This window comes from Antechinus flavipes, chromosome 3 (genome assembly GCF_016432865.1).
Source record: "Antechinus flavipes isolate AdamAnt ecotype Samford, QLD, Australia chromosome 3, AdamAnt_v2, whole genome shotgun sequence".
In the NCBI taxonomy this organism is placed as follows: domain Eukaryota; kingdom Metazoa; phylum Chordata; class Mammalia; order Dasyuromorphia; family Dasyuridae; genus Antechinus; species Antechinus flavipes.
In genome coordinates this window covers 427833224-427851724 of record NC_067400.1, presented here as the reverse complement: position 1 = coordinate 427851724, position 18501 = coordinate 427833224, and the positions used below count along the sequence as shown (strand labels likewise).

General features: G+C 33.4%; 1 protein-coding gene across 1 annotated transcript in view; it reads right to left on the bottom strand.

Annotated features, from left to right (window-relative positions):
* SLC38A11 (solute carrier family 38 member 11) overlaps nt 1-18501 on the bottom strand; it is a 66197-nt gene that overhangs the window by 47448 nt on the left and 248 nt on the right. Inside the window, exons 2-5 of the mRNA XM_051986249.1 lie at nt 17900-18020; nt 16269-16343; nt 10415-10549; nt 8269-8334 (exon numbers count right to left, since the gene is read on the bottom strand). Of these exons, the coding sequence (XP_051842209.1) occupies nt 8269-8334; nt 10415-10549; nt 16269-16343; nt 17900-18020 (397 nt within the window). The remainder of the gene's footprint in view (nt 1-8268; nt 8335-10414; nt 10550-16268; nt 16344-17899; nt 18021-18501) is intronic.

Sequence of the window (18501 nt, the reverse complement as noted above, 5' to 3'; positions counted from 1 at the left end):
TGGTCCTTCAGCCTCTGCCTCTGCTTTTCTTCAGCCTCCAGCCAGCTCCAGTCTTCATGTCATTCCAGTGAAATCTCGACTTGTAGCGTCTTCCTCTGAAGAACTTCTTCGACTGGCCCATTGGCCTATTTATGCTCCTTCCAGAGAGAGGGATTATGGGTTTTCTCCCATAGTGCTCTCTGGCCCAAAGAGCTTCAAGGGAGGTATGAACTCATTGAACTCCAATGAGTAAAGGTGTGAACACAAGCCTTGTATTAATTAGTTCTACTTAGTACCTTGTTTCAGGTTCTGCCCAAAACATCTTCTTGTAAGATTAGATCAACTCTAATTAGTTAGCAGTTAGTAAGGATTCCAACATCTCCCCCTTTCTTTTGTTTTAAAACATAGGGGATTTCTGAGGGGGTACACATAAATCCATCAATATGGGCCAGAACTTTGTAACAGATATACATGGTATACATAAATCCATCAATATGGGAGGCATTATACATAATTTACATAAGTACATAGCAATATAACACAGGAGTCCTAGAAACAGTCCAATAGGATTCCATTGTCCATTAGTTCATGTGCCAGGAATCCAATAGTTCCTGTAAGCCCTGAAGTACTGCAAAAGTCTCATCAACAATTTTTCATCTCAGGGAACCCAACGATTCTTGCTGGTTTTTCAAGAAGTAAAACAGTTTCATCTTGTGTTAGGAAATCCAATGATTCCTGAAGCTTTTAAAAGTCTTTTTAACAGTTTCATAGTCAGCCATCTGATTCTTTCTCCATCTGTGGAAATATAAGCAGATCCTCTTCCCCAAGCAGTTAATCTAATTCCCTTCTATTTACCAAGTTTGGGATTTCTCCTCATCATCTGGTAATTACATTGGAGTCGTTTGCATTGGATATTGTCTTGTTGTCTTAAAAGGCCTGTATTCTTCCCAACTGTAATCCTGATTGCTTTTCTGTTGGTTGATGACATCAGAATCCTGAATTTCTAAAGTCTCTCTGGGTGTAACCTCAGCTGCTATCATGCCCCACCTGTCCTTTGATTGATACTTTAGAGCTGGGCCCTGCCTCTCATTCCTCTGGGTCAATATACATTTAGAGGCCCAGTGAAACCCTCCCGTTACATTTTGGACATGGGGTTTTGGGTTTTCTCTCACCCTGTCTTCTCACTCTATCTCCATATCTACAATGAGCTCTCAAATGTCCAATTTTTCCGCACTGAAAACATCGACAAGTTTCTCTAGAATTCCTCTGCCAAGAAGGACCTTGTCTTTCCATGTTCATCATAGTCTGGGCATAATAAGCATTTGTGCCCACTGTGGCACAGCGTCTTATGATTTCTTCTAAAGGAGCATCTTTGTCTAGCCCCCATATAATTCTTTTGCAAAACTCTTTGGTATTACAACAGTAAGAATGCTTTTTAAATCGAAAGGTAGTTTAATTTTTCTTTTAGTTGTTTATCTAGCTTTGAGACACACAATGAGAAGGGGATTTATTAAATGCTTTCAGGAAAAAAGATGACCTTTTTATATTATCATTCTTTATGATTTCATTTCTGCTTTTCTTCTAGGAAAAGTATTCTCCAGTGTTATTTAATCCCCAGAGAAGCTTCATGATTCTATGTTTCCTTACATAGAAGACATTTGACTAGGAGGAAAAGTATTAGCATATTGTCTCCTTCCCTCCTCTTCTCCTGTTTAAAGTAATTGCAAGTGGGTCATAAGTATCTATTAGCAAGTATACATGCCACTAAGTGGGCCACCATTAAGCCATAGCAGATGAAGAAGAAAAAGCTGAAAAAAAGAGGGAAATTTTGTAATCTAAGAGGTAAGGCTCTGCATGTCTGGTTTTTATGTTATACTGAGTGGGGTACACTGAAAAACTTGCCTAAACATACTTGCTTCAAGGTTGGAGAATATAAAAGGACAGGAGTGAGAGGGAAAGGGGAGGAGGAGATAGAAAAATAAGAAAAAGAAACAGAGTTATAGAGAATCAGAGCTAAGGAAAAAAATAGAGATAAAGAGAGGGAAAGTTGAAAAGCCACTAATTCCTACTCCAAATTTGGTCAGTTGAGATAATAGGTCAAATGAAGACAACAGGATTTATCATGGTAAAGGTCTTTTCTAGAGAAACCCTTATATTCAGGACTCTAAATGACACTGGAGATTTAAAATTCAATAACTCCTCAGGGCCAACAGTTGTTCTTGTAAGCAACTATTTTTTCTTCCTCCTAATAAGATTTTTATCTATAATATTGTAATCTCAGTTTGGGGAGGAAGGCAGCATGAAAGAGAAAGAAAAGTCTGTGAGCCAAGAAAACAATAAAATTCTCCAAAGAATAGGTATTTTATGTGATACTTTTTGGTGACATAAAAGTTATACTTATAAGTGATCTGTATTTCTCATTTTAAGCCTTTTGAATGGTCTTTTGACTGGAAAAGGCTAGAACAAAAGTCTGAATCTAATAAAGTAAAATTTAAAAGCTATAATTGTTAAATCTTACATTTGGATTCAAATATCAAGTGCACAAGTAGAAAATGGGAAAGGAGGTTAGACAAGTTTATCTAAACATGACCTGGGTTTATTGTTGTTGTTCTATTGCAGTGTCTTTTAAAAACATTTATTGCAATGTTTTAGGGGAGAATAGTCTAAGAGTCCAAAAAATGATTTGATGTTCATAGGCACTAAGAAGCATAATGAGTCCCAAGTTCACATCTCCAACTACTTGCTTGTTACTTAGATGCCCCATGCAATCTGAGCTTCCTAAAAGTTTTGACTCAGGTGTGTGTGGTGATCTAGTTCAGATGGATCTGAATCGGTCCCTGTTCGGGCGCCAAAATGTGGTGATCTTCTTCTTCTCAAAACGCAGCCAGGTGATAAAAGTTCAGATCTTTTATTATCTCCAATATAGCCCGGTTAGCTTAGAGGCCTATCTCTCTGCTTGGTTCCAAGAGCTCTCTCCAAATGTCTTTAAATCCAAAGGTCTGGTCCTTCAGCCTCTGCCTCTGCTTTCTTCAGCCTCCAGCCAGCTCCAGTCTTCATGTCATTCCAGTGAAATCTCAACTTGTAGCGTCTTCCTCTGAAGAACTCTCCGACTGGCCCATTGGCCTATTTATGCTCCTTCCAGAGAGAGGGATTATGGGTAGTTCTACTTAGTACCTTGTTTCAGGTTCTGCCCAAAACATCTTCTTGTAAAATTAGATCAACTCTAATTAGTTAGCAGTTAGTAAGGATTCCAACAGGTGTGTATAAAAAACTTCATCCCTCTAGTTGTTAGTATTTTCTCCCTTCCAAATGACTTCTATTTCCTTAAGTTATGAACACACACTGAAACTGCCAGTATAATATAAACTCTTAAAGAATAGGGAATTTTAAAAAATCACCCTTTAAGGGTGGCTAGGTAGAGCCAAAGTGCAGAATTCTGGGTGGAGAGTCAGCAAGATTACTCTTTCTGAGTTCAAAATATGATCTCACACACTTACTATCTGTGTGACCCTGGTCAAATCACTTAGCCATTTATCTAAAAAAAGATTGGACAACAATATCCCCTTTCCTACCTCCAACTTACACTAACAAATGCTTAAGAGACATTGAATAGAATTGAAATGAATTAGATAATGTCCACAATGAAAGATCTGAAATCCATCTGTTCTTTGCTCTGTTAGAACACACTAAAGTTTTGTGTTTCAATTTAGAGCATCATAGTTTAGAAGCCCATAAGTGGGCTAGAGTACATCCTAAAAAAAGGAAAGCAGGATGGTACCATGGCAGAACTGATTGAAGGAAACTGGGATGTTTAGTCTGAAAAAAGAAAAAAAATATTGAGGAGGAGAGTAAGGGAGAGGGACACATCATAGGATTAAATTATTCTGCTAATCTTCTTTAGAGGGTAGAATTAGGAAGAAGTAGTAGAATTTACAGGGAGATGGGAGAGAAAGGGAAGGGAATAAGCATTAAATAATGACTACATATGTCAGACACTGTGTATAAGTGCTTTACAAATATCTCATTTGATTCTCACAACAATCGTATGAGACAGATGCTATTATCTCCATTACACAATATAGGAAATAGGCAAACATAAGTTGTGACTTGTCCAAGATCATACAGCTAAAAAATGTCTGAGTTGATATTTTATTTCAGATCTTCTTGATTACAGTCTTTGTGCTCTATCCACTGTGCCACCCCAATGCTTCTATAGCAAATATGTAAGGGAAAAGTAAGTATGAATTATGAATTCATTCATTTAAGCTGAGTCTTCTATATCATGAAATATAGGTTATGGTATAAGTAAACCAAGTCCCAAGCTACATCAGAAGGGCTTCAATTATCTGAATATTTTTGGGAAAACAGTAACTTGAATCATCTGGATAATAGTCTTCACTCCCTACCTAGATTCATATTCATAATAGATGAATATGTGCAAAAGAAAACTAATATTTCCAATATGTCATGCTAAAAAACCTTTAAGGTTCTAGGGGAACATTTAGATTGAATGTTATGATTAGGCACATTAAGGCCTAATTATATGTATCTTACTAGTTATTTTCACTTTGGGGCTTATTACCAATAATGGGTCATGTGGGTTGATACTTCTAAAGCACTTAGCACAATGCCTGACACAGAATAGGGGCTTCATAAATGCTTCTTTTCCCCCTCCAATACCTATCAGACAAATATGCGTATGAATATCCACTTTTAAAATAAATTATTTTTAGTGAGTCTGGAAAATGAGTCATATATAATATTTCATGGTCTTGAGATACAGCTATGAAAACAGCTTTCAGTGAGGGCATACTTAATATGGTGTGCATCAAGAGTTATGGTTTTGATTTCCTGTAAAGGTATGGAAAATATCCAAATGCCCTTCTAAAAACATTGGTATTAAGAGGAGTCCTGAAAAATAGATTTTGTGTAATGACTATTATTGAAAATATTCTGGCCTTTAATTTTGGCTCTCTTCCAAGAAGTTAAAAGAAATCACTTAGCATTAAATATGTCACACTTAATGATGGGGAAGATAATCTGTCAAGGCAAAGAATTCTTTGATTATATATCTTGTTTTAGTATTTATTTCACTAAAAAATAAACAGATCATTCTAGGCAAAGATAAATATAGGGAAACTTGCAACAGTGGCTGCTATTTATATATTATGCTTTTAAGATCTCTGCAAAGTGCTTTACATACAATATCTAATTTGATCCTCAAATCACCAATTTAGATAGATACTACAGGTATCCATGTCAACCCTCCTAGGGAGATAAAAATAGTTTGTGAGTTCTACTTCAGTAAGTATCAGTTATTATTACACAGGAAACCCTGCTACCTCTGAGGAGCTACTGCACTCATTCTGGCGTTTAAGTTATATCTCTCCTCTGGTTATGAATGAAAATGTGGAAGCTAAATGTCATTAACCTTTATAATTTTATTGTGATTAAAAACCAGCTTACTAGTGGCTCATGAAACATAGAAAGAATAACAACTAATAAAATGTCATTTTATGTTGCTCTTACTATGTGCAAAAAGACATTATACTAAGTGCTTTACAATTATTCCTCATTTGATTTTCATAAAAACTCTGAGAAATAGATGCTATTTTTATTCCCATTTTACAGATAAATGAAGCTAAATTAAACAGAAATTAAGTGACTTGCTCAGAATCACACAGTTGCTAAGGGTCTGAAATAAAATTTAAGCTTAGCTTATCTTGCTTGACAATTTTTCAAGTACCCTGACCTCCAATGTAACTCATAAGGAATTGAGATACTGACTTACTACCATCCTTAAGGAAAAAATGGCTAACTGAGAAAGAGCAGAATTTATATAGTCTTTGGATGCTTCAAGCATGGTCAATAGAACTTCAAGTTATAATAAAACTGTTCTGAACATTTAAGTATGGAAATGATATAGTCATAGTCAACCTTGCACAATGGATTTCAGTGTCCCTTCAATGCTGACATTGATAGAAGAGACAGTTGGTAACTGTATTACTCCCTTGGGATAGTAGATGCTTTCAGACTTCTCTGTCAGTTTTATAGTCCTTCAAGTTCATAAGCTGCTTAATCAATAAACTGAGATCTACCCAGAATTTCTCTCCCCTAATTTGGCCTGGGTACTCCATGTCAGAGAGGCCTCCTTACTTTCACTTGCCTTCAGATAAGGAAACTTTGACTATCAGAACTGACAACTGTAACCCAAATTCACTAATAAGTGGTACTGAAGTCAAAGTGGATCAGTGACCCCTGGGCTCAGGTGACACATTTTATAAATAAAAGTTGGATGGAGGATTGGAGGAGGCACATAGTGAATAGGTTTTCTTGTCTAGGATAATATGGTCAATCAGCTAAAAACATTTATTAAATATCTATTAATTCCTTGGTTGTCTACTAGCAAAGTTGTATGACCAGAGATAAGCTATCTTAGTTTCCTCTTCTGTAAATTAGAGGGACTATTTACTTATATCTCAGTAAAGTACTTGGCTAACTATCTTATAAAATACTATATAAAATTAACTATTATTTATTTCTGAAATGTATCAAAATCATTTTTAATATTTTACTGCATCTTAGGACCAGACCTGTATAATTTCTTTGGTAGAGAGAAATAGATAAGAATATTCTCTCTAGCAATACAAAATGGTAGTTTTTCTAAATTTATAGTTTTAACTTTCTAAGTTGTCTTGGGCATTGAGAATACTTTAACTTACTTGCCCAGGATCACACAACCAGTATATGTAAGAGATGGACTTGAACCAAGATGTTTTTGACTCTGAAGATAGTTCTTTTCACCATACCATGATGTCTCTTATGGATAAGATGTATAAATAAAGGCTGGATGACAGCAGTTAGGCAGACACAAAACTAGTTAAATAAAAGTATATACAAGATTAACAGCTGGATGTTAATTTTATGAAGTTTCCTAATGATAATGCAATAGATCTGTCCTCAGCCAGTCTTCCTCAATATTTTAAATGGATGATTTGAAAACCTATGCCATGCTTATCAACACAGGAGATGATACAAAAATAAGGAGCATATTTAACTTCTTTGATGACAGAAACAGGAGCCATGCAGATTTTAGAGTGTAGAACACTGGAGTAAAACTAACAAGTTGAAATTTAGGGGGGCACATGTGAACTATTACATTTAGGGTTCAAATAATCATTTGCCTCAAAACAAAACTGAAGAAATTTAGATGAATGATAGTTTATGTAATAAATAGAGATTTTAGGTGTGGTGCCTGTAAACTCACTATAACTCAAGAATGGGGCGCTGCTAACAAAATCTAAACAAGATAAAAGTATTGTATTGGAAGGAGGGAGTTAATCCCACTGCACTTTTCATCGATCACATCACATTTACTTTACGATATTCAATTCTTTTTTCCCTTTTTTATTATTATAGCTTTTTATTGACAGAACATATGCATGGGTAATTTTTCAGCATTGACCCTTGAAAACACTTCTGTTCCAACTTTTCCCTTTCTTCCCTCCATCCCTTCCCCTAGATGGCAGGCAGTCTCATACATGTTAAACATGTTTAAGTATATGATATTCAATTCTGATGTTATTTGGAAATTATTCTGACAGATAGAAGGTGACAAGAGGAGTGTGAGCAGCAGGTCCTATGAAGACTAAGTGATGTTTAGCAGGAAGAGAAAATTGGACATGATGTAGATTGATAGCTGTTTTTAGTCATATGGAAGGATGATTAGCATTATTCTAGATAGCTTACAACTGATGCAATAGAATCAATGGGTGAGGATTATATTTTGCCTCAATATAAGGAAAAAAAGTCTATCAATTTTAGCAGTACAAAAATAATAGAAATGACTTCCTTATAAGGTAAGAAGTTTCTCTGGAAGTGTTCAAATAGTGACCAGGTAAAAATGCATTCTAGATGCTGTTGATCTGCATGATACAGGAGGTTTGATGAGATGATCTCTAAGGCTCCCTCCCTCTAAGAAAATAGAGAGCATGTGAATATATTGTTAGGATCACTGAATATAGAATACAAAGTATATTTGACTATATGAAAATTTCAAAAGAAAATTGCCCTTTGCTTACTGAGAAATAATTGTATGTAAATGTGTAAAGATAAAATGAATGATGTAGAATGAAGATGAATATTACTATTAATAAGTATGACTATAGGATGACTAAAAATCTCTATTTGGTGATGGTTCCCCCCCAAATCCAACTATCAAATAGATATCAAATATTAATCCATATAAATATAATCAATAGTTCAAAAAAATCTTTCATTAGGACTTACCTCCAGGAATTCTTTGAAAAACTTTGCTTAGAGTGTCTCCTGTTATTATGTTATAGCTAATCATAGCTAGAAACAAAGTAAAGATAATATGTTAATTTCAGACACAATTATCCATAATATACTTAATCCTGAATGGTTCTTTAAAAAAAGGTCCTAGTTATATATTTATCATTTCAATGTGTTTTGTTTTGGGATTTCTTTTTATTTTTGCTGTCAGTTTTGTGAAACTCTTCTTTGATTTTCAGATTTTTTTCTTTCATATTTAGATGAGGGATTGATTTGTTGCTTTTTTATTTTTTTTTAAATTGCACCCCTCTTTTTAAATAAATGTTAAACATTTTCTGCCTAAGAATTCCTTTAGCCGTATCCCTTAAGTTTTATTTTGTTGTCTCATTGTCATATTCTATGAAGAAATTTTCCATCATTTCCAAGACTTATTCTTTTACTCACTAATTCTATGGCATCAAATTAATCTCCAATTAATTTTAAGTAACTTCTTATTTGATCTTTTTTTGAATATGATTTTGTTGCATTATAGTTATTAAACATTGTGTTAAATATTCTTGCTTTTCTGCATTTGTTTGTGAGGTTTTTAAGCCACAATACATGGTCAGTTTTTGTAAATGTGCCATGCATTACATAGAAATATGTAAAATCTTTTTTGTTCCCATTCTTTCATTGCAGAGATCTGGCATCTTTACTTTTCTAAAATTCTATCTGAATCTTGAATAGTTTGAAAAATAGTCTGAGGCTACTTCTTTAACAAGGGCATTCTCAAGTTTATTCAGCTAAAATGTATGAATTAAAACTGTATACCCAGTATTCAAGATGACTCCAAATTTAAAAATCACAAGTCAGAAGATAGACATTCATTATGAAAATAAATGTTTACTTTAGGAGTATTCATCATAGGATCCTTTAACTAATCAGTTCTCCTAGCACACTTAAAATTGTTGAATTCACAAAGATACAACCTATATCACACTGTTAAAATTATATATGTACTTAGTTACAGCAATAGCAAAAAGGGAAAGATATTCTAACTTATTACCTCATTTACAAAAACAAGAAAGACTTTTCTTAGAAATTTTATAATCCTTGGCTTTTTTACTGAGGTTTACAGCCATTGTACAACTTGTAAGGTGACTGATGTGACATGTTAAAATTACCAATTATATTTGTCATGAAAATAATTAGGAAGAAACTAAATACTTGTTAGTGACTTTTTAATAAATCTAGTCCACTCAGATCAACTATCTATGGTGAACTGATTTTACACATTAACAATGAAGAGATTACCATTTCATTATGATACTACACACAGCAAGGACAATTTACTCTAAGTTTCAAGTGAGCCAAAGCACACTAAAAATAGACTATTAGTCTTATAAATTTTTTCATGAATCATTAAGTTTATAGAAATGCTGTTTATTCTTTAATGAACTATTTGATTCTCTTGTTTTCATTTCTTATCTAGTCATCCTTAAGCGTTTGCATATCTGGAATGTAGCACAATACCTAGAACATAGTAGGTGCTTAATAAATTTTTGTAGATTTGACTTGTTAGTCTAAGACCCAAGAAGATATGCTTTGTTCTTGTCATACTCTCATTTTTCCCAGAAAAGATTCTCATGAAAATAAAATAGAAGAGGACCAACAAATTAGCAGAATATTCCATTTTTTTAAGTTTCACTAACTTGACTTCCTTTCAGCATGTCCTCTTTGAGATTACTTTCTGAAAGGGACCTTGAAAAGGATAACATCTGACATACTGACACAGATGCAATACTAGCCTCTACATCTGTATAGAAACAGGTCAAATATCACTAACTCTGCTGCTAAAACCCGTATTGACTGAAGAGAATGTCTCACCCGGTACCTGGTAAGTGAGATCTGAAGAAGGAGTTTAGAATAGAGATGGAGGCAATATGGGCAAAGAGAGAAATAACATTTCCTCTTAGAATTATCATCTTATAAATTACCTACGTAAACAATGTCTCCATGTATTCTTTAAAACATACAAACTACATAAAATCCTTAACATTGCTTCATTTTAAGTGTCATTAATTTCAGAAGTAATTGTCACAGTCATTAAAATACTTAACTTTGCCAAAATTGCTAATATTTAACTTAATAGTGGTCTTACCAATGAAAGGATATAAAAATTGTAGAGATGAGAGGAGTAGATACCCTGAAAAGCCAAATGTTTTATGAACCAAAGACTGATAGCTATCTGTTCCAGAAAGGGCTCCTCCTTTTATCAATAAAACAAGGGAAAAGTCTGTTAAGAAAACAAACAGGCTATGCATGAGATTATATATTGAATACAAAGATTTTCTTGTTTAAATCTAAATTATTCTGGAAGAAAAATGCTAACTTATGCAGCCAGTTTAGATTGAGATAACAACAAAAACAAATCACTCTTAAGGAATTAACTTGATAAGGTATGAGTATGAATTTCTTTTTAGGATGCCATGATTTTCTAATGCTGCTATTTTCCCATGAACTTTTTCCATTCTAGGGATAAATATGCTCTAAGGATTAGTGCATTGACCTGAATAGAAGGCAAGACCCTGTAGTGAGTGTCAGAAATTCCATTTTCAGTTCTTATACTGAATTTCTGCAATTTTGGAAAATTCTTGCATTATTATCTGACTCATTTCCTCATTTTTATAATATATATAAGCAAAATTATATGAAAACTAAATTAAAAAAAACATGCACCACATTGTTCCTATTTTTTTCTCAAGGTAACAGACAAAATATGATTAGGAAAAGTATACAATTGGCCTTCTAGATAAAAAGAAAACTCCAGCAATTCTGTATTATAGTTATTAAGTAAACACAAAGAAACATTTCTATAATATTTTATTTACAGCCTTTTGATCCTCTCTGAGAAGGTCAATCTTGGGTGAAATATATAGAACATAAATGGTTTAAAATGTGATATCCCTAGTCATATCAATTTTCCAAACCATTTAATGTCCTTCTGAATACATTTAAAGGTATTTTATTAAGCTATGAAGTTTACCATATTCTTAGTTCTAAAGGAAAATAAATATTGGTAACATGTAAATAGAATTTCTCTACTAACAGGCTGGTCATAGCATGAAGATCGTGATTGTAGGCTCTGAAAAATTGTGCCAGTGAGGTATTAGTTGTGAAAGGCCCTGAAGTGACCCTCATATGACAAGGCAACCTGGGACTGTGGAAGTTGGAATGATTTTGAGTCACAGAACTTGGGGGTCACTTAAGTCACTTACTAGATATGTGACCTTGGATAATCCATTCAATTTAGGTGGGGACTCATTTTATTGTAAAAATGAAAATTTTGGATAATGATTTCTAAGTTGTTTCCATTTCTGAACTCTGACCAATGGACTGTATGTCTGGTATGAAAAGACTAGTTTAAATTTGAAGAATCAGATTTAGCATCATCAGAAGCTTGGCTACTAGTGACATATCCAAATATATCTATTCCTATAATTATATCTATAGTTATGTTTATTTAATCCACAGGAACCCCATGTATCAAAGTATGGTGAGTTCACAATTGATATCCATAGGAGTACCTTCATTGGTTAAACATACATACATACACACACATGCATATACATATATACTCACATGCTCTGAAGGGTTCAGGTATGAAAATAATTAATATTCATTTAGAAGCTTTGTAATATCAAATTTTAATCCATATGTAACCATGATTTCATTTATGCTATGCCCATGAATACATGTAAATATATATATATATATATATATATATATATATATTATATATATATATATATATATATATATATAATTATTAATCCAGGAAATGCTCACTTCAATCATTACATATGCATATATTTTTGATGTAACCAACAAACAAGGGAAATAAAAATCATCACTGTCCATTTTTACCTTCAAATACAGTTTAAAACATCTTATAAACAGAGAAACAGGGCAGAGACAAACCACTTGTCTCGCTGAACATCCTCATTAAAGGCTTAAAATAGACTTAACAAGTCTGGAAGCAAACCACCATCCAAATTAGAATGTGAAGTCAAAAAGAGAAGAGATATACATCTTTTTCCCTTACTTGCAGACTTGTCTTTAAGAACTCTAGTTAAGAAAGTAGCATTTCTTCGCTGTAGAGTAGCATTGTATAACAAGAAAATATAATAGCGTGGAAAGCAAAGGTCAGATAAATGGAACATGGTGAAGAGTATTCAAATGAAGATAAATGCAGGGAGAAACAGAAGCAATAGTAAGGTGCTTTTATATTATAGATCCACCATCCAGAAACAGAAATTGGATAGTGAGTTCCAAAAGTAAGCCAGAATTCTGGCACAGAGGCATAATATAGTAAGGGTGAGGAACTTCAATTACATCTACAAATTCTTCTGTGCTAAAAATAGAGCTGCTAAGAAAGTTGTCACTTCTCTTACTTCAACCTTAACAGGTAGAGAAAGCAATAAAGGAGTAGTGGTTAAATTTCCAAAGTAGCATGATTAGAACTTTGAGGACAAGTTCATAATAGGATCATAGGATCATGGACTTAAAGCTAAATGGAATTTAATATTCAATACAACTTTCTCATTTTACAGTTGAGGGAACAGAGGCCCAAGGAAGTTAAGTGACTTGACCAAGATTACACAAATAGTAGATGTAGGTAAAGGGAAACATACAGAAGAAGAAGGGGCATGGTCAGAGTAGGACCCAGGACTTTGAAAAATAGATTTCAAACAATTCAGAAAGGAAAGGGAGAAGCTTATGGTAGAAGATAGAATTCTATTTTAGATAATGTTGGTTTGAAAGGGATATTATGTTCTCAAATACAAACACAAATAATTCTAATGAGGAAGAAAAGGAGACAACTTTTTAATGAGACTGGTCTGGCTAATCTTGGAATTCAATGACCAACTCTGGTTTTTAAAAATCCATATATAGAAACTGGAAACAAGGACAAGTAAATGAGTTTGACTACAAAGAGAACTTTGATCTTTTAAGACTCTTAGGAATGCTAAATTGCAGAACAACTTGAAACCTCAAGTGAATGTTAAGGATAATCAAAGAATTTTTTAAGCTATATTAAACACAAAAGAATAATCACAGAAAGATTAGTAGGAGCACTGAGTTAATGGAATAATGTCAATATATAATTAAGAAAAGACAAAAATTCTGAGAAGTTTAAGATTGATCCTGTATTATTTTCTTATTAATTCTATTCAAAATGAATTGTTTTTATTTTATAATTGCTTGAGTCATGGCTCTTTGTCTCTGAATTTGGTTCAGAATTCAGTTGGTCTATAATAGATTAAGTTTAGATATCCAGCTACACTGCTAATCACTGATCTTTTTCTTCCTTGGGGGGATGCATCTTTTTACCATCAAACCATCCTACAAGGATGTCTGATTTACTGTCTAAAAAACGCAACTGGACTCCAATAATGAGCACTTCATAGTCTCACGAGGAAAGAGGTCATTACTAATCCCCATTACCAAACTTCCAATAAATCACACTGTTCCTTGAATCTCAGTTTTGTAACCAATTATGTTGTGCTCCATCTCATGATGTCACCTATTATTCCACTCTTTATTTTGTACTCATCAAAACCTATAAAAGAGGAACTGTCCTTTGGCTCAGGCTCTTTATTGACAGGCAGCATGCTTCTGTTAATAAATGTTATCTTGCTGGGAGAATTGCCTCAATTTACTCTTTTGTTAAATTTCATTTTTGATAGTATTTAACTTCTATTTTTATTTCTATTCTCTCTACCAAGAAAGATGATCTTCATTTTATGAAATATAAACAAAAGTAGTCAATAGGGAATGGAATCCAAGTTAAGTAAGAATATGGCAAGAGATTCTTAACATCTCTTAATTATTTAAGGATACCAGATTTGTACCAGATGAATGCTAGGTTGTGGAAAGAATCTGTGGATATGACTACTAAACCACTTTTTGTAAATATTACTTGGAAAGATGTGGATAATAGAAGTGCTGCCATAATGGGAAAAAGCAAATATGCCTCTACTTATCCAAAAAGAAGAAGAAGGTATTTCCTTTAAACTATATCAGTGGGGCTTAAGGTTATTAGGGGGGAGAGGGGGAATTACAACATATTATTGAAACAATATTTTGGTAGCATTCAGAAAAAGAATGGAGTAATCAAGGCTATAACAAACTAATAGATCCTGCTTTAACTGGATTTTGGTCAGTAAGTAATTTGAGTTTATTACAATATCCTTGTATGTATATGATGAAATGATATGGACTGATTGCTAATACATTTAAGTGGATTAGAAACTAATTAATGAGAGGACATAGAGAATGATAAATCACTGGTAATGTGAACCTGATTAAACTTAGAAGAATGGTAGCAGAAGGATCATTATTCTCCTTTTACATTTAAGACCCTAAAGCTTAAAGAGTCTAAGAGACTATTCCAAGATGTGCTTGGTATTGTAAATAGATGGAATTGCAGTCAGAGGACATAGGTCTTCTGTTCTTTGATAATGACTTTGAGCCTGTGGAGGCAGTTGAACTAGGAGATGTAAATAATTAGCCCCTGTTCTAAAATTCTGTGATTCTATAACTACACTGTACGTAGAAAAATTGAGAAATAAACCCAAGACCTTAGGACTCTAAGCACCTCTCAGAAAGTAAAATGAGAAAATTATTTAAGACACATTTTTCTTTCATTTAATTACTATTGTAAAAGTACATATAACATCTTAATGGAGTTGCTAATAGTTTGAGCTAATCTTTTGTAACACTGATATCATTCATTTTAAGAGGCAGTTCTGGGGGTAGTGAGGCTCTAGAGTTAGGAAGACCTGTGACTTCAGATACATGACATTAACTATGTGATCTTGGGCAAGTCATTTAACTCGACTTGCCTTGCCTTAATCCCCAAGAGGCAATTCTGACTCCTCTAAAAAGTGAATGAACAGAAGTGAATTTATGCACAATCTGAACTTTGTTAGACTTCTATGTATTTGTTATGCACATAATATTTCAATGTCCTCAAATAAGCCATAAGTAAATATACCTAGGAAGAAATTAATTACTTAACAGCACAAATGTACTGGGAAGCCGGAAATTAAAAATCAGTAGAGAAAACCCCTTAGGAAATTGGATGAGAAAGATTAAATAGATCCAGTATTTTAGTTAAACTTTTATGATTAAATGCAAGAAGCACCAAATTCTGGAGGTCATACCAATGAAATGGGGCTACAGAGCAAAAGTTGCAAAAAAGTGATAAACTGGGAGGATCTTAGAGGTGGGGAGAGGCTTGCTGGCTTTTGAGAGTTTTTTTTTTCCCCAAATCCTTTCTCCATTTAATCTTCACCACATGCTTTATTTGCTACTGGGAGAGAACTAGGTTAAAATGTATACATTTCAAAGTATCATTGGAAGTGGTGGTAAGAAGAGAAAATGAGGGTGAATTATAAAGTTTAGGTTTGGAAAGATATGAAGAACTCTTTCTAGGAACTGGGTAAAGGATAATAGATGGAAGTAATCTAAGGAAAAAAGGAGAGAAGAAATAGAAATAAGGGAATTCTGGATTGCTGAACTTCAGGATAGGTTCATAGACAGTATGCACATCATGGGAGGAAAAAACTTAACTAATAATTAAGCATCTGTGTTTACAATAACTCCTGCACAGATGGTGGACAGGCCCATTAATTCTGAATGCATTATACTCTGTTAATGATTTTGTGAAGGAGACCAATGTACACTTCCAGTTTCTATCCTTCATTCTTTAACCAAACCTTAAAAAAAAATGACCTGACGCTTTCTCCAAAAATGAAATAGAAACATAAAAGAGTTTGAAATATGGTCAATATAATGCCCTGCCTTTGATAATCAGAGCTTTGAATTAATAATGGAAGTAAATGCCCCCAGATATTGCCAATATAATATCCCCAAATCCAAATGCAGATATTCTCTGAAACTATTCAAGTAGTAATAATGATTATGCAAGGAATTAGAGAGTACTCTACCTGTCACATAAGAGACCCACAATAAAAGCAGTATCCCTAAAGGAAGACCAGCTTGCTGCATTGAATAAGGTAACCCTGGGGAAAAAAGAAAACATATACCCCTACTGATTAAACATGCAGTAGCTTTTTCATATTCAGGTTATTTGCACTAATTTTATACTATAGGTTTCAGTGGTATCATTGTAGCACCATATACTACTGTCATCTGACTAATGTTAATTTGCATATTGAGTTTGGAAGTAGAATAAAGTTCAATAGATACTAAAGGTAAACTATTTGATCTTACTAAAGAAGCATCAAATAAAAAACAGATCCTGAATATTGACAAATAATGGTTTCCCTGAGTATGGGTGAAATGAAAACTAAGACATATACTAGAAAATGTGTTGTGTATTTGGGGATATAATCAAATAAAAAATAAGTTAATATGTGTACATAAAAAGTATACAGTATGGTGTAATGGAAAGATCACTCAATTTTGGAGTCAGAGATCTGAGGTCAATCTCATCTTTGCTTCTTTGTACCTGTTTGAATCTGTAAGTTCTTTAAATGAGCAAATTGGACTTGTCTATACTTTTATCTCTAGGATCCAATGATACCAGTAAACTTTTGATTTTCAGAAATGTATGAAGATGATTAAAAAGAACAAGAAAAGGCAAAATTGCAGTTATAGCTTGGAAAATAACTGATTGGATAGTTTTCAATCTAACAAAAATTGTATTCAGTCAGTACCTTTTCTTTTTTTGCACTTTTCTGAGCTATTTGTTTTCTAACATTGTGGAAGACAGTTAGTTTGGAAAACACAATGACTTTTACTTTACTAGAAGGATAAAAATCTATTCAGTTCAAGAAAAGTTTTTGTCTACTTATTTACTGAGGAAAAACTTTAAAAACTAAGTTCTTTAAGCTTAGATAGACTATAAATTTATTTTGAAATAAAGCTTAAAACAGTGTTTTTTTTTTCCTGAGGCAATTGGGATTAAATGACTTGCCTAGGGTCACACAGATGGGCAGTGTATCTGAGGTCACATTTGAACTCAGGTCTTCCTGGTGCTCTATTCACTGCACCACTTAGCTACCCTCCAAAGTTAATTTTTCAGACAAAGCATGATATGCAGAAATATGCTTGTAAAATGTCATAATGAGTTAATATCTATAAGAAGTGCTAAAATATTGCATTTTTTCCATTTCCCCTGAAATGTTTACTTTTGAAGTGACAGTATTTCCTTCACAACTTTATAATTTATGGAGATTTTTCAGTCCCATAAAGCTTCTTAGAAAGATAACAAAAGCAATGGTTGTTAAATGCAGAATGGAAAAAGGTATTATTTGATACCATAGCTCACTGTTCAAAACCTTAAAAAAAAATAGAATCAGAACCTAACAATCCTTTAAGTTACCATCTTATTCCATCCCAGGAGAGAACACTAACCACTAGCGGGTAGAACATCAACATGAAATTTGTCTTACTTTGGCAGAGATGAAACTGGTATTCATTCATATACGTGAAAAAAAATTCAAGAAAGAATAGCTAATTTCATCATATTTGAATTATAGTTTCAAAATAATATTATCTTTCAAAGTATGACCATATATGCTTAGAGTAAGATTAGAATTTAAAATACCCTTACCTATTATTCCTGATCCTATGATTGAGTTGACAACATTAAAAATAGCAGAGGACTGACGAAAATTTCCCTTTTCTTTTTGTTTATGTTCAGGAACCAGAGCTTCCTTGTCATCTAGATCTCTCTAGTTTGATAAGACAAGATTGGTGTTAAGCAAAAGTCCGAGGAGGAAAAAGAAAGATGATAGACAACATCATTAATGATAAAAAAGACAATAAAACAAATGTCATGATGATAATGGTAATAACAAGTATAATTGAAGGACATTTCATAAATATCACTCCCTATTCCCATTCCCAAAATCGACATCGTATCCCACAAAGAACAGGGCTGGCACCTGGTTAAACAGCTTCAAGACAAATGGACCGAAGCAATAAATGTCATTTTGTTAAGTGATTAAAGATATTTTTTTCCTGATGTTACAAAGCCTTTGTCAACAGGAAGAAAATTATGAGACAAAATTTTTCTTGGGAAGTGAAATGAGTTTCTTAAAGAGTTCTAAGTCGAGAACTTGAGGAAGTCCTGAAACTCTGTAGGGTAGATTAAGCTTTCCAGGATCACTCTTTCTTTGCCTAGCCCATCCGTGATCCACACATCCCCAAGTT